The sequence below is a fragment of the Harmonia axyridis genome, chromosome 1 (assembly GCF_914767665.1).
Source record: "Harmonia axyridis chromosome 1, icHarAxyr1.1, whole genome shotgun sequence".
NCBI lineage: Eukaryota > Metazoa > Arthropoda > Insecta > Coleoptera > Coccinellidae > Harmonia > Harmonia axyridis.
Genome location: NC_059501.1, coordinates 81,141,760 through 81,156,412, shown reverse-complemented (window position 1 = coordinate 81,156,412; position 14,653 = coordinate 81,141,760). Strand labels below are relative to the sequence as shown.

The following is a 14,653-nucleotide window of genomic DNA, read 5'->3' as shown; positions in this document are numbered from 1 at the left end:
TTTTTTTTCGAGGTATATAACTTTAAGTTGGCATTACTGTTCAAGATGGCGACCGATTTTAACAGCTGTCAAGTGATTTATTCTCAGTTTGGTTTGGCAATTCATCATGAATAGACTCACGTCTGAACAACGCTTGCAAATAGTGCAATTTCATTTCGAAAATAATGGTTCTGTGCGGAATACGTATTGCGCACTACGTCCATTTTATTTTGTTTAGCGATGAAGAGCACTTCTGGTTGAATGGCTACGTCAACAGACAAAACTGCCGCATTTGGAGTGAAGCTTATTCTCAAGTGTATGTCGAAACACCGTTACATCCAGAAAAACTGACTGTTTGGTGCGCTTTATGGGCTGGTGGAATCATTGGTCCGTACTTCTTCAAAAACGATGATGGCCAGAACGTTACAGTCAATGGTGATCGGTATAGAGCCATGATTACTAACTTTTTCATTCCTGAATTGAACGGTTGTTGGAACCACAGCTCCTGGACATCACGGTTATGATGTACAGGAGCTGTGGTTCCAACAAGACGGCGCAACATGTCTCACAGCTCGTGCCACAATCGATTTATTGGAAGACATGTTTGGTATCCGCCTAATTTAATGTTTTGGACCTGTGAATTGGCCTCCAAGATCTTGTGATTTAATACCGCTAGACTAGTTTCTGTGGGGCTATGTAAAGTCATTGGTCTATGCGGATAAGCCACAAACCCTTGACCATTTGGAAGACAACATTCGCCGTGTTAATGCCGATATACGTAAACGATATACGGCCATAAATGTTGGAAAAAGTCATCGAAAGATGGACGTCCAGATTGGATTACATCCAAGCCAGCCGTGGCCGTCATATGCCAGAAGTCATATTTAAAATGTAATGCCACAAGATTATCTTGCGGATAAATAAAATTCATGTCAATCGAATAATCCATCGTTGTTTTATTGCAATTTAAAGTTCTATAGCCCAAAAAAAAACACCCTTTACAAAATATTAGGGAGACTTCTATTCCTAATCTTCCTGGCCGATTTGAATAATATTGCAGAGAGAAATGAAACATTAATTAACAACCAATTGAATGACACCAATCTACTGATAGGGCCTAAGATTCCAGCAGGTACCAAAAAACTTCCTCAATAAGATACATAAATGGCTACTCGAACTAAGAGTGATGTCAAAAAAGTGCAAAATTCTACGAACAACTTTTTCAAATACGGTGTGAATTATGAACTAAACGAATTTCTTGAATAATGTTTGAATCACCCCGTATGTATCATTATTTTTTATTAAAAACCAGTCTAAAATAAGGTAACTTATGGGTAAGCAATATTTGTCGCGCGAAAGTGTTTCATTGAAGATGTTTTTCTACAAGAAATCTTACTAAAGAAATGCCATTTTCCAACTTCGACACTCTGTATCTCGAGAACTAGATTGAGTTGGACCCACAAACTTTCTTATTCAGGAGGTCATAATCTACAACATTCGAAAAATTCAGAAAAATTAACCGATGACAACTTTTTTGAATTAGGCTGCTGCCTGGTCCTTTCTAAATTAATCCAATAGCAGTGAATACAACGGGTTAAAATTCGTGGTACAAAATCCTGTTGCAATTCCCAATCGCGTGCAACTTTTCGCCAAACCCGCTGAAATCGAATTCGCCGTCCTCGTCTGCCTTTCTGAGCTGTGCAGTGTTGTTGATAAAATCCGAAAGAACGCCACTATATAACCGGCTCTATTCTTTTTTAACTCTCATTTCGCTTCTCCATACTTGAATCCAGCGCGTCTTCATCATCATCATCCACTTCGATACCGTCCAAGATCAAGGTTGGCCGTGTCCGGCAGAACTCGCGAACGAATTCGAAAATTCTACTTGGAGTCTACAGATGATTTTTGCGAAAATTCACGCGTAAAACATGTTCATCAGCGTCGGCGATGGTAATTGGATAATTGGGCAGATTAGTACGATTGTTGAATCGTGAAAGGTGCAGGTTTCGGTTTCACGTCTCTGAAACAATGGTCTGAATTGCTCGGACGATTATTGTACGATATTGTGGAATTAAATCAGTGATTAACGATGGGTTCCAGTGTTCGGTTTCGGATTTTGGTGGGTTTTGTGTGTTTGACTGTTGTTTTTGAGTTTGTGCGTAGTATTAAGATTGAGAATCAGCTCAACGTGATCACGAATGGTAAGTGAAAGGGTGGTTGAAAAATCTTAATAATATCGAGTTCGTTCAAGTGACCTTTTGTTTCATCATTCGGTTTTATAAAAATGAGAAAAAAAACTCGTTTGAAGTCGGGATATTTGAGCGTCTTTTGAAATTCGTAGATATTTTTTCACTAGATTTTGTATGTAGGTTTTTGCTTCAATTTAATGGATTTTCCGATAGCAGTTTTCATTTTGATATTAAAGAAAAAGAAAACAATGGATGCTCATTTCAGTGTCAATTTCCAAAAGTCTTGCCCCCCCCTATCAACTCTCAACTTGTTGAATTTAACATGATATTTGTTTGTATATGGAATCTTCACTATATTATCACTTAAATGAAAACAATAAATCAGCAAAAAATGTTTCTTGTTCGGAAGAATACAGGTGTTTTCGAAGTTAATCAGTTTTCAGCGAATAACAAGAGTTGCAATATTGAGAATATTCCGTGGAAAATGCCGGGACATCCAATTTCTCAGTTTGACCGGGCAAGAATAGTACCCTACATCAAGAAGCTTTGTCGAACTACCAGATTGCGCAACGTTTGACTATTCCACGGACTTCAGTAAGGCACATAGTGGCCTTTTTCCTGGAAACCGGCAACGTTGCCCAAAAACCGGTGCCTGGTCGATCCAGAGTAACATCTGCAAGGGAAGACCATTATATCGCAAATTTTACTCGGAGGAATCGAACGATATCTGTAACAACCCTTCGAAGTCATTTTTTGAGGATCTATAGACGGGTAGTCTCAACCAGTACCATAATAAGACGGTTGCATTCCTCAAATTTAAGGGCAAGAAGACCTTTAAGAGCAGCTCAGCTATCACCTGGACATAGAGCTACCCGTCGGCAATGGGCAGAACACCACCAAGACTGGCTTTTACCACAATGGCGCAACGTACTTTTTCCGGTCACGATTTGGTTTACAATGTGATAGTCAACGAGAAAGGTTTTGGAGAGGTCCAGGTAGACAAGAGCGACTCAATTTCGTCCAGGAAGTTGTGCCTTTTCAAGGCGGATCAATAATATGCTGGAGTATAATGTCGCTCTTATATATTATCGTTGAACGAACAATGACTGCTGCCATCTACGTAGGAAAATTCATTCAACCAATCATTGTTCCTCTGCACAATGAATTTGGGGATAATTCCATTTATCAGGATGATAACGCCCCACCACACCGCACATGAAGGGTTCAAAACATTCTTCAAGAAAACAATCTCCAGAGAATGAAATGGACAGCAAACTCACTATAAATTAATTTAATTGAGCACTTAGGGAGAGCAATATTCAATTGCCAAAACCCACATTCAACTTTTCAAGAATTGGGTTTAGCCCTTCTGGAAGAATGAAACGATATAATAATAATAATAATAATAATAATGGAGTTTATTTCGGTAAATAAACAACAGAAAATTTCATTAGCTACTTAATTCGTGGGATGCTTAGGCGTATTGGGTAGTTGATTGAAAATAGAGGTGGTAATATGGACTATTGAATATGGATTAAGTTGAGGAACGATTATAATTAATTAAAAATAAATAGTCGATAAATTTAGATTTTTCCTCATATTTCCTATTTTGCCTCATCCTGTATAAACCAAAGAGTAATAAGCAAAGATTTCCTATCAAATATATTGTAGTTGATGCACAGGAAAATATTCATCTCATTACAAGAACATAAATTGTTTATTTATGAGAAACCTAGGGGGCCAATACTTTTGACGATGTGTTTATGTTTTTAAAATAACAATTCTTAGTCTGCAACAGTCTCTCACGAAAGGCTAAGTGGAAATGATAGTACGAGTATAAACTAGTACTATCATTTCCACTTAGTCTATGTTTGTTACTATTTGCTTCATTCAGAATGAGGCAAAATAAGAAAAAATGGAAAAATCCAAATTCATCGATTATTTATATTTGATTAATTATATTTATTCCACATTCATTTATGCTGCCACCAAAGACCAAGATTTTCAGAGCTAGAGGATATACTCTCCTCTCCTTCCTAATTGAGCTTCCATTGTTTGTGGAAGGAAAAAGGTTAAAACGTTGTCGCCCTCCGTTTAACTTTTGGCATCCTTTATGCATCTCCTTCCAAGACGGTAATTCAGCAACCCCAAGATACCGTCTTGCCAGCACCGTAAATCGACAAACAGAATTGTCTTCCCAAGAACAAGACAATGATCCCCAAACATCGAAAAAATACTGTTACCCAAATTACTCCCTGGACAAAAACACCACAATTGAACAAAGTCACAAAAACTGTACATCACTACGTGATATCCACATACAACTACAAATCACGTATAATTACAACAAATCAAATAAGACTGACGGTTTCGTACGTAGCATTTTTTGCGAATTATCGAATTATAAGTAGGTTGTATCTCATTCGGGTGAAGATACGGTTATTCTTTTATAGCTGAATAATTGCCGCGAATTTGGGACGGAAATTCAAAAGAGCCAGAGGCATCGAAATGCGAATAAATTAGTGTCTTAGATGTTTCGTGTAACATCCGATCCGAGATATTTGTTTTCACCATGTCATTTCGCGTTGTAATAGCTGTTATTCTAGTTTCGAATAACCTGCGATTTTTTTTTATAACTGGATCATCGAAATGGCGAAGAAGAGATTTTGTATTTGTTAATGCGGGCAAAAAATCAATATTTGATTACGGTAGCAAAAAGGAAATGATTATATTCGAATTCATATGACATGATTTACTTATGAACAGCTATGTGGAAAAATCAAAGGGAATTGGTCGATAAAGAGCAAAATGAGTATGTATTATCAATCCGCCTTGAGTTCGTCCCTTTCCAATTAAGGATTCATCAAGTAGCTTGACATTTTAACCAACTACTTGACTTGAAAATCAAGCTCGTAAAAAATTACATGCTTGACCTTGACTTCACTTAATTTTAGATATTTATTGCTTGACTTGAAACCAAGCTACTTGATATGCACGCGTCGCACGGCATATATTTCTGCAATCTCGTGCGTGCTTAGACTAAATAAGCGTATTCCTCCCTCTCCAGCTCTTGTTGAAAGAGTTAGAAAACCCCGCAATAGATTAGGCGACAAATGTATAAGATGCCTCATGTGTCTTAGATCCTAGATGAAAAATTATGAAATTAAACAAAGCCTGGAGGTTTCCCAATATTAAGAAACTTTATTTTTTTATTATTTTTTATTTTGTTATGATTTATAGTGTTTCTATTTCGAAAAAGTTGATATTTTTGGTTAAGTTTTACAATAAGTGTAATAAATGAAAGTGTTTTTTGCAAGGTTCCTGCTCATTTTATCATTTTTTATTGATGTGACATTACATAATAAAACTGCTAAAAATCAAGTAGCTCTTGATATGATTCAAGTACTTGATAAATAAATATTTGACTTGACTTGACTTGAGATTGAAAAACTACTACTTGACTTGAGCTTGACTGGAAATCAAGTCAAACTCAACTCAAGAAGCTTGAAAATCAAGCCAAGCCGTGAATCTCTAATCGCAGCTTGAAAGATCCTGGATGCACTGGATCTTACCCATTCTGCGAGAGAATATGTATTTTGTTTGCAGAATAAAAGCCTTCATTATTATTATTAAATTATTATTACACCTCTACACAGAAAATTTTAACTGGGTAGGATTTTTTGACATTGAAAAATGTTGAAATTGTTGGTTTTTTCGCTTAAATATTCTGCGTGAATTTTCTACAGTTCTGATGACGTGATCAGCACGAAATTTCGAATAAGACTTGATATTGTTATTCTATATAAAATTCTGTTGTCTATTGTCACTGAAATATTGAGTTCTATTCTCCATATTTCTCTTGAATTTCTCTGGTTTTGGAGACGCGATCCACATGAAATTTTGCACGAAGTTTAAAATTGTTATTCAACATCTGAATGCAACATTTCATTTCAATCCAATTCGCAGTTTTGAAATTATCAGGACTGAATTTAACCATGAAATTCGAGAGCCGAGCCAATCCTGCAAATTTTAATCTAATCAGTACTAGCACTTACTCTGGCAACGTTTTAATTGGGCCATTTTTTCTTATTTCATTTAATCCTCGATTTAATCCATGACTATTTAACAATTAGAAGAAAACATTTAATTCAGAAAATTTTCAGATTGCTATGAAAGATTAGCCATCGGCCACAGACTGGGCCAGAGAGATATTTACAAGACTGTCAAAGCCAACACAGTGCCAAAATGCCAGAAAGAATGTACAGCAGAAGGAGACGTTTGCAAAGCCTTCAGTTTCGGGTAAGATTCGATAAAATAATACGCGGTTGCAAAATGGCGAATGCGCCATTAAAAATTTGACTCAAACACACTTTTACTTACAGGATAGGGGAAAAAGGAAACTCAACTTGTGAACTAGGAAGAAACTTCATCAAAGAAACTGCCACTCTCCAACCTATCGGTACCATAGAAAACGTAGATTTCGATTTATACATAAAGAAATTAGGCTGCAAGTTAGTAATCGATCCTCAAGCTTCCAAACCTAAACCCAATTTCGATGACGTAGTCCTTTCACAATCTGCAAGTACGCAGGACCAATACAACACACCCCAGAACAGCCTCAAACCCACTTACCTACCAGATAAACCATCAAGTGCAATAACCGAAGAGAAACCTTCGCAACCAAGCATATACCCAAATGAAGCTTTGAATAAGCCTTCGAACATACCCCAGAAACCAACAGTGGGTTACGGCATCAGCATACCAAATTTAGAAATGGTCAAGCCAGGTTCTTACGGAAACCAAAAACCAACAAGTTCCTACACCAAACCTGACTACAATAGACCTAATTCCCAAAGTAGCCAATTGATCCAAGGGAGTTTGGTGAGTGTTAGTCCTGGTTTACAAAGTTATTTGCATCCTGTTCATGATATTCTCATTGGCGAAAACCCATACTCTTACGGCAAACCTGAGCGGCCTCTAGGTTACTTACCAGAAACTTCAAACGGTGTCCATGGTGATTATGGAAGTAACAACAATTATGGTGAACTATCTGGAGGATACGGCAATCAAGGTTTCATGAATATTTATAAAAAACCTAGTGATTATGACAAATATAAACCTCATGATGTAGGCAGACCATGGGGCTCGGAATTCATTGACAATCCCAAGTTTTTATCACCGTATGACCCTTATTATGATGAAAGGCCTTTTCAAAAACCATATGATGACATTCGACCACAAAGACCTCCATCGAATTCTTATGGAAATGAAAGACCACGTCCACCCACAAGCACATACCCTGACAAACCTGAAAGACCTTCTGATTCATATGGCAGACCTCCTATCAAACCAATAAACTCCTATGATGATGAAAGACCCTCCTATTCTTATAACAAACCTCAAAGACCCTTCAATCCATACGATCAACAATCGACTCACAAGCCTCACACTGAAAAACCATACAAACCAGTACATGAAAAGCCAGACGATGTGATTCCACATCGTCCATACGAGGATCAGATACCTCCTTTTCGGCCTCAAAACCTTAACAGTCCTTATGACGATGAGAGGCCGATAATACCGAACAGACCTAGACCTGGTGGTTATGATTCGAGACCTTTGATAATAGACGATAGAATTGATGGAGGTTATCATACAAGACCTCATTTCGAATATTACGATGAATCGAAGCCGCCTAGGTTGGATTATGAAATTCCAAGACCTATGGGAAACTTTTACGATGATTTTAGGAGGCCTTCAAGACCAGAAGAGGATCATAGAAGACCACTCAGACCAGAAGATGATTACAGAAGACCGTTAAGACCGGAAGATGATCATAGAAGACCGTTGAGACCAGAAGACGATCACAGAAGGCCGTTAAGACCAGAAGAAGATTTCAGAAGACCAGAAAATGATCACAGACACCCTTTAAGACCAGAAAATGACTACAAAAGACCATTGAGACCGGAAGATGATTACAGTAGACCGTTAAGACCAGAAGATGATCACAGAAGACCGCCAAGACCAGAAGATGATTTCAGAAGACCAGAAAATGATTACAGACACTCTCTGAGGCCAGAAAATGATCATAAAAGGCCATTAAGACCAGACGATGATTACAGGAGACCGTTCAGACCAGAAGATGATTTCAGAAGACCAATAGATCACAATAGACCTTTGAGACCAGAAGATGGCCACTGGGGTGATAAAGGAAACTCATATCCAAGACCAGATTTTCATGATAGAAGACCCTACGAGCAAAGAAGGCCCTTGAGACAGCCGGAAGATCCGAATTTAGGGTATAGGAATCCAGATTATCTGTTCAGTGCTAACGACAGACATGATGTTGTGTCTAATTCGACAAAATATGTGAATTCTAACACAGATTATCTGCACAGTTCGAATGTCACCAAGAATGGCAGCGATACAAACAATACAATCGACAAAAACGGTGTGAATAAGGGTGAAACAGTGAAAAATACGACCTTGGAAAATTCGATTATCACAGAAAGCACTGGTGTGGACGGAGAGAAGATAACATCGATTATAACTCCTCTTGATATTGGTGAGTATTCTTTTGAAAGTATCATATAAATGTTACTGAAATGGTGGAAGCGCGAATTACTCAGTAATTCAGGATGAGCGCATCCGCCAAAAATTGGAATTGGTTAACAACATTTCCCCAAAATATATTTTTTATCTGAATAACTGACAAAATTATTTTAAATAACCTATCACATCATTTTTTCTGAGGAGTAGAACCATATAATTAAGGGAGTCTGCTTCAACGACCCTGGCCTTGGTAGTTGAATTGAACAAATTAACAATATAATGATGATGGAGTCAAATTGGGATTCTTGCATTCTGTCGGAGCTTGCCTGCCGGATTTGAATAAGAGGAATTCAGACCAATTTGATCTTCAAGGAAATATGCTTTAATAGAAGTGATTTACTGATAACCTTGAAATTTCACTATTTGTCGGTATTTTGTTGATATCTATTCAGATATGGATTGTTTTGGCTTCATTTCAATTTTCATGGATATAATAAACCTTTTAACATTATTATCAACAAAGATTTATCAATGCGTTGTTTTGGGAATTTGAAAAATAAATAGTCATAAATAAATATTATTGAGCATGATTTTGCTTGGGAATTGTTGAATGAACAATAATTTGTTCAAAGTTTTGATTATTGTATTTGAAACTATTCGCCAAAAATTAAAATCACACCTAAAATTATTTGATAATTTCATTTAGGTATAGGTCGAGCTGAGGTCAAATTATTTCCTGAATAGCTGAAATTAACGCCAAAAACCTTTTTTATTATAGATTTTCCAATGATATAATTTGACGTTTTCAGGCTGAATTCACAAAAGCAAAAGTTTGCTTATAATTCTCCGGTATTTCTATTCTATTTTTCTGTCAAAATATATATTAATATGAGCTTAGATCAAATGCAATTTCCGAAGGTAAATATCAATTCAGGTAATTTCAAAAATCAAAAAATTTATGTATGAATGAAGAAATGTATGACGTTTTCGAAAAACTGTTGATTTGAATCATGAGAATAATTGAAAAACGACAAATTGAAAACCACTATTGAAGACTAACAAAACGAATAGTTTCTATTGATGAAAAAACTCTTGTTCAATATTGACTCATTAATCTCAGAATTAAATCGAAAAATGGTAGTATCTGATTATTTTAATCCACACTGGGAGTGTGGAGAAAACTTCATCTAGTCTCATCTTGCTTCCCCATACTCTCACTTTATACAAAAATTTTTCTTGCTATTAAAATTTTTACAACAGAACAAGGATGCCAACTAATAGATAAATAGAGGACTCATATTGCATCAACTTCGACAAAAAACAAACAATGTATCTTTTATGTCCGGTTAATTCATAAACGCTGCATCTTCAGAAAGCTCTGAGGATGATTCTGCAAGATCTCTCGAATTTACCTCAGATCATGAGGAAATCATTAAATTTATGTTTCCTGGTGGAATTTTGATTCCAGATCTCAATGATGCGAGTTCAGCTAGCATAAAATTGAGCGTGCAGAACAGCAGAACAATTGTTCATCAAGTATACACTACTTGATAGAGGTGCAACCTTCAATGCTAGGATTGTTATCTTCGGATGACGTAATGAAATCGATTTTTTCTGCTAGAAAATTGTTTCAATAGTCATTAGTCATCTTTAAAGGAACGATCCTTAGAAACGTGAATATGCTATTTGAAAAATATATATCTAGAGCATTAACTTAACTAAAATAAGTTTCATACTTTGGAGAAATAGATGCAACTGTTAACAAAAGACTTAACTTATATTACACTATGTAACCAACGAAAACAAACTGCAACCATATTTTGAAACTACTTCATACATTTTATTATATAATGTTGTATTTCTTCGTATAATGTTATGTTATTGTACTTTTGATTTTCGATAAACTAGAGGAATGTGTCTTTGATGCTCAATGTGAATTTTATTTTTCCAGGCTAACACTGAATTAATATAAATTATTATTATTCAATGATTAATTAACCTTTGAAATTGTTTCGAAGAGCAAAATTTTACTTGTCTTAAAATTCTCGAAACATTTCAGATAATATTCAATTTCGAAAAACAGCAAATGCCACACAATTATTCATAATTCTCTGAAAATATTTTAAAACATAATGAAAAACTTATGAAGTGATGTTTGAAGCAGGATTATTTGTTCCGAATTTTGAACCACATGTACCAAACACTCCGAAGCTAATATTTATTCAATAATATTCAGCAATTAGGTACTCCAGATCACTTTTAAATGGCATCGATTAATAATGTAATAATAATAACTTATTATCGTAATTCGAGTCTGAACTTTTCATTCAACGAAAAATGTTTTAATAATTTCCTCGAAAAGCTTGTAAGGAGTACAATTTTTTAAATTTTATTCTTGACTTTACCTTTATACTTATCTCAGTACATTAACTGTCAAAATTTCAGGGAACTTTTGATTTTCTCAGTCCAATTTTAATGTTTGCAAATGGAAATAATGAATCCAAGATAAAATGAGATTGTGAAATTTAAAATTCCTCCATTATTTTTTGTTCAATCAAGATTTTTCATCAACAAAGGGAATAGATTTTCGAAAAAATCATTGGTGTCGCCACTAGATGTCGTTATGGTCTACCTCATACTCAGTGCTCTGAATCCAATTCAGGTAAAACCCTTGAAAAAAAATAAAAAATTTGTCTTCAGTAGGGTCTTGACTGATCCTATGAGCGGATGATGATTTGGTAATCTGATCCTCATGATTAATACCACCGTCAAACTATCCAATCGCAACGGTAGCATTTGACAATTTCTGACGCTCTGAAGACACACTTCATTCTAACAAATATAATTTATGAATTTGCGAAAATGCTTACTGCAAATGTTCGTTAGTTTCGTAATCTTTATTATGATAGAGTATTCTTAAATCTCTAGATTATATTCAATTCTTCCAATTTAATTTACTTTCCGGTAAAATCTAATTAAAAAAATGATTGTAAAGCTTTTTCAAATAGAATATAGAATGTCACAACATTCATAATTTTATTAAGGGGGAACCTTACCTTTCTAATATTAGATTATTCAGTCCAGATTAATAAGACCCTATTGAAACATACTCGATGTTGTAGTTACCGTGACCTAGATCCAGTCTCTGGAATTTTTGTTTTTTTTTGGCATTTACCTGAGTTAGATTCATAGTACAGAGTATGAGGTATACCATAATCTGTTGGCGACACCAACGAATTCTCCGAAAATCTATTGAGCTCCCTTTGTGAAAGAATTGGGGTTACCAAGATAGGTGAATCACCCTGTAGCTTTACCTATAGGCACAAGTAGAAAAACAATTCAAACGCGCCCCTATTGGACCCACCCATAGAGTAATAAACATAGATAGTGGAAGTATACGCAATTTTTACATGTGCCCAACATGGTTAGATTACGTTGTCGGATTGTGTCTTATTTTCAAATCCACAGTTTTACTATATCATTATGAATGTATGTCATGTGGAATGAAATAAAATTTGAGTGATTCCCGATTAAATTTGAATAGTTGGAATCCAATATTTTTCCTAATTGTCGAATTATTAATAAGCAGAATATTCATTGTTTCCTGTAGCTACCTGCTGAAATTCAAGGTTTGGCAACTTTTGCTCTCCTAGTGTCATCGGTTGTTTCACGTCGTTTGGCGCGCTTAAAGTTTATTTTCAGAATGTCTGATATATTTAGGTATTCATTTCAATATATTTTGAGTTAATATGAAACTTTGATTCACTATGGGACGTAAGAAGCGCGTTCTTTGTAGAGAAACTTTTGAATTGAGTGAAATATCGTATCACTGATATGTTTTCATTGCCACGCGCTTCATGTCAAATTTGATAGTTCCCTCCATCCTCTATCTATGTTTATTTCTCTGGGGAAATCAGTACAAACTCAACATTAGATAAATCAAAACCTGGTCGTCCAAAGTTATTGAGAACGAAAAAGGACATGGAAAAGACTAATCGGTATGTTCGTGATGATCCCTGCCTCTCCATTCCAATATTGAAAAAGAATTCCTCTATCTATGTTTATTACTCTGAGGTCCCACCAAATCCATAATCACATCGGAAATCCATGTAAAACACTAATTCAGTTTCAATTGACAAAACGTCATATAATCCTTCACAATGTCGATTACGTCACACCTAGTCCCAATCTAAACCTTAATGACCGACTGTTTACGGTCGTTTCAAACGCCAAAGGCCACAGCTTCCTTCGCGCGGCGGTGTCACATCGTTTCAATTCAAATTGCGCGCTATTGCGAATTCTCTCATAAATCTCCTAACACCGAAACGTTTCGTAGTCGACTTGTCTGTTTTAGAACAATGGAGATGAATGCTAATTAGGAGACCAGTAAGTTTCATATTCTAATTAATTCTTTATCGCGAGGGGTATCGCTGGAATGGACTTGAAACGGTTTTTTGTACATTGTGGTGTTTCTGGGAGATTTGAACGGTCGACCAAGACAGAAACCTTATACGGAATTAGTCGCTGAAATTCAATCGCCAAACCACGATAAAGGGTTTTCTGTTCTGCGGTTTCGAAAGTAATATAACCTAACTTTTACTATTGTTGTTTTTGTTGTTGGAAAACCCTTCTATATGGACTTTGGGTACATAGCATCATTGCTGAGCCCATTTCCCCCCTGGTTTTGGCAAGGGGCTTATTGCTGTCCAGAGTGGGGTTTGTGAGAAAGAAGAAGAAAAAGAAGAAAACCCTGCCATTCAATTTCAATTTGAACGTTCATATCAATGCAATGATCTATGAGATATTTGAAATTTCGATAGATATATTTACATAGGCGTACAACTTTGCTTACGCCGTTTTTTCCGAAATTCGAGGCTTAATTGTAAAACACTGGTTATACAATTATTATTTATAGTATTGTCCATCGCTGGCTACTACTTTCTTCCATCTTTCGGGCAGCGTACGAAAAATCTGATCATCTTTCGAAGCAATCCAATTTTTCACTTCTTCATAAGACCGGAAGTGCTGGTTCCATTGATCGAAACAAGTGATAGTCCGAGAGAGCAACGTCTGGAGAATAAGGAGGATGAGGAAGGACTTCCAATTTCAACGTTTCCAAGTATGTCTTGACCACTTTTGTAACATAGGGTCGAGCATTGTCATGCTGTAAAATCATGTCTCACCTTGTATTGCGGCCGTATGTCTTTCAATGCTTGGCTCAAACGCATTAATTGCATTCGATTTCGATCGCCTGTGATAATTTCAGTAGGTTTCAATAACTCATAATACACTGTGCCGAGCTGGTCCCACCAAATATTGAGCATGACCTTGGAACCGTGAATTGTTTCCTTCAATACAATAATATTTTGAAAATAATCTAGTTTTTGGTATTTATGGTAATTATTTCAGAGGCTATTGTTCTATTTAAAATCTTCATTGTTTTTTTTTGATAATTTTTTTATTTTTCACTAGAGTTGAATAATTTTTTTCTCCATATTGAAGCAACAGAAACAATCATTGAGTGTATGTGTCTACATAACTATGGAGTATGACAAAACGAATTTTGCCTTTTTTGTTTCGTGAAAGATATATATATTTAGGGATCTTGGCTAAATTATAAGAAAAAATTTTTTTCGGAATTAAAATAGGTCTGGTAATGAAAGGGTCAATTGCAGATTTCATCGAGGTGAAAATTTAGATTCGATTGAACAATGATAATTTCAAGCCTCGTGCAAAACTTTCAACTGATCCTATCATCACAACAATTGGACCCAATCGCAAGCTCTGACTACAAGTCAGGTTGGCCGAGCGGTCTAAGGCGCCAGATTTAAGCTCTGGTTCCCGATTGGGAGCGTGGGTTCGAACCCCACACCTGACACAAATTTTTATGTTTGCTCCAGAGGGTAGGACCGAGAAGGTTCTAGCCTCCCTAA

The 14,653-nt window shown here is 35.9% G+C and overlaps 1 protein-coding gene and 1 non-coding gene across 2 annotated transcripts in view; both read left to right on the top strand.

Moving 5' to 3' along the window:
• Positions 1-1,745: 1,745 nt before the first annotated feature.
• Positions 1,746-14,653, top strand: part of LOC123671006 — a 43,347-nt gene continuing 30,439 nt past the window's right edge. The window contains exons 1-3 of the mRNA XM_045604634.1: positions 1,746-2,180; positions 6,332-6,467; positions 6,551-8,733. Of these exons, the coding sequence (XP_045460590.1) occupies positions 2,069-2,180; positions 6,332-6,467; positions 6,551-8,733 (2,431 nt within the window). The 5' untranslated portion in view covers positions 1,746-2,068. The remainder of the gene's footprint in view (positions 2,181-6,331; positions 6,468-6,550; positions 8,734-14,653) is intronic.
• Positions 14,515-14,598, top strand: Trnal-uaa. The gene has a single exon. It is a non-coding gene; the product is annotated as a tRNA-Leu (tRNA).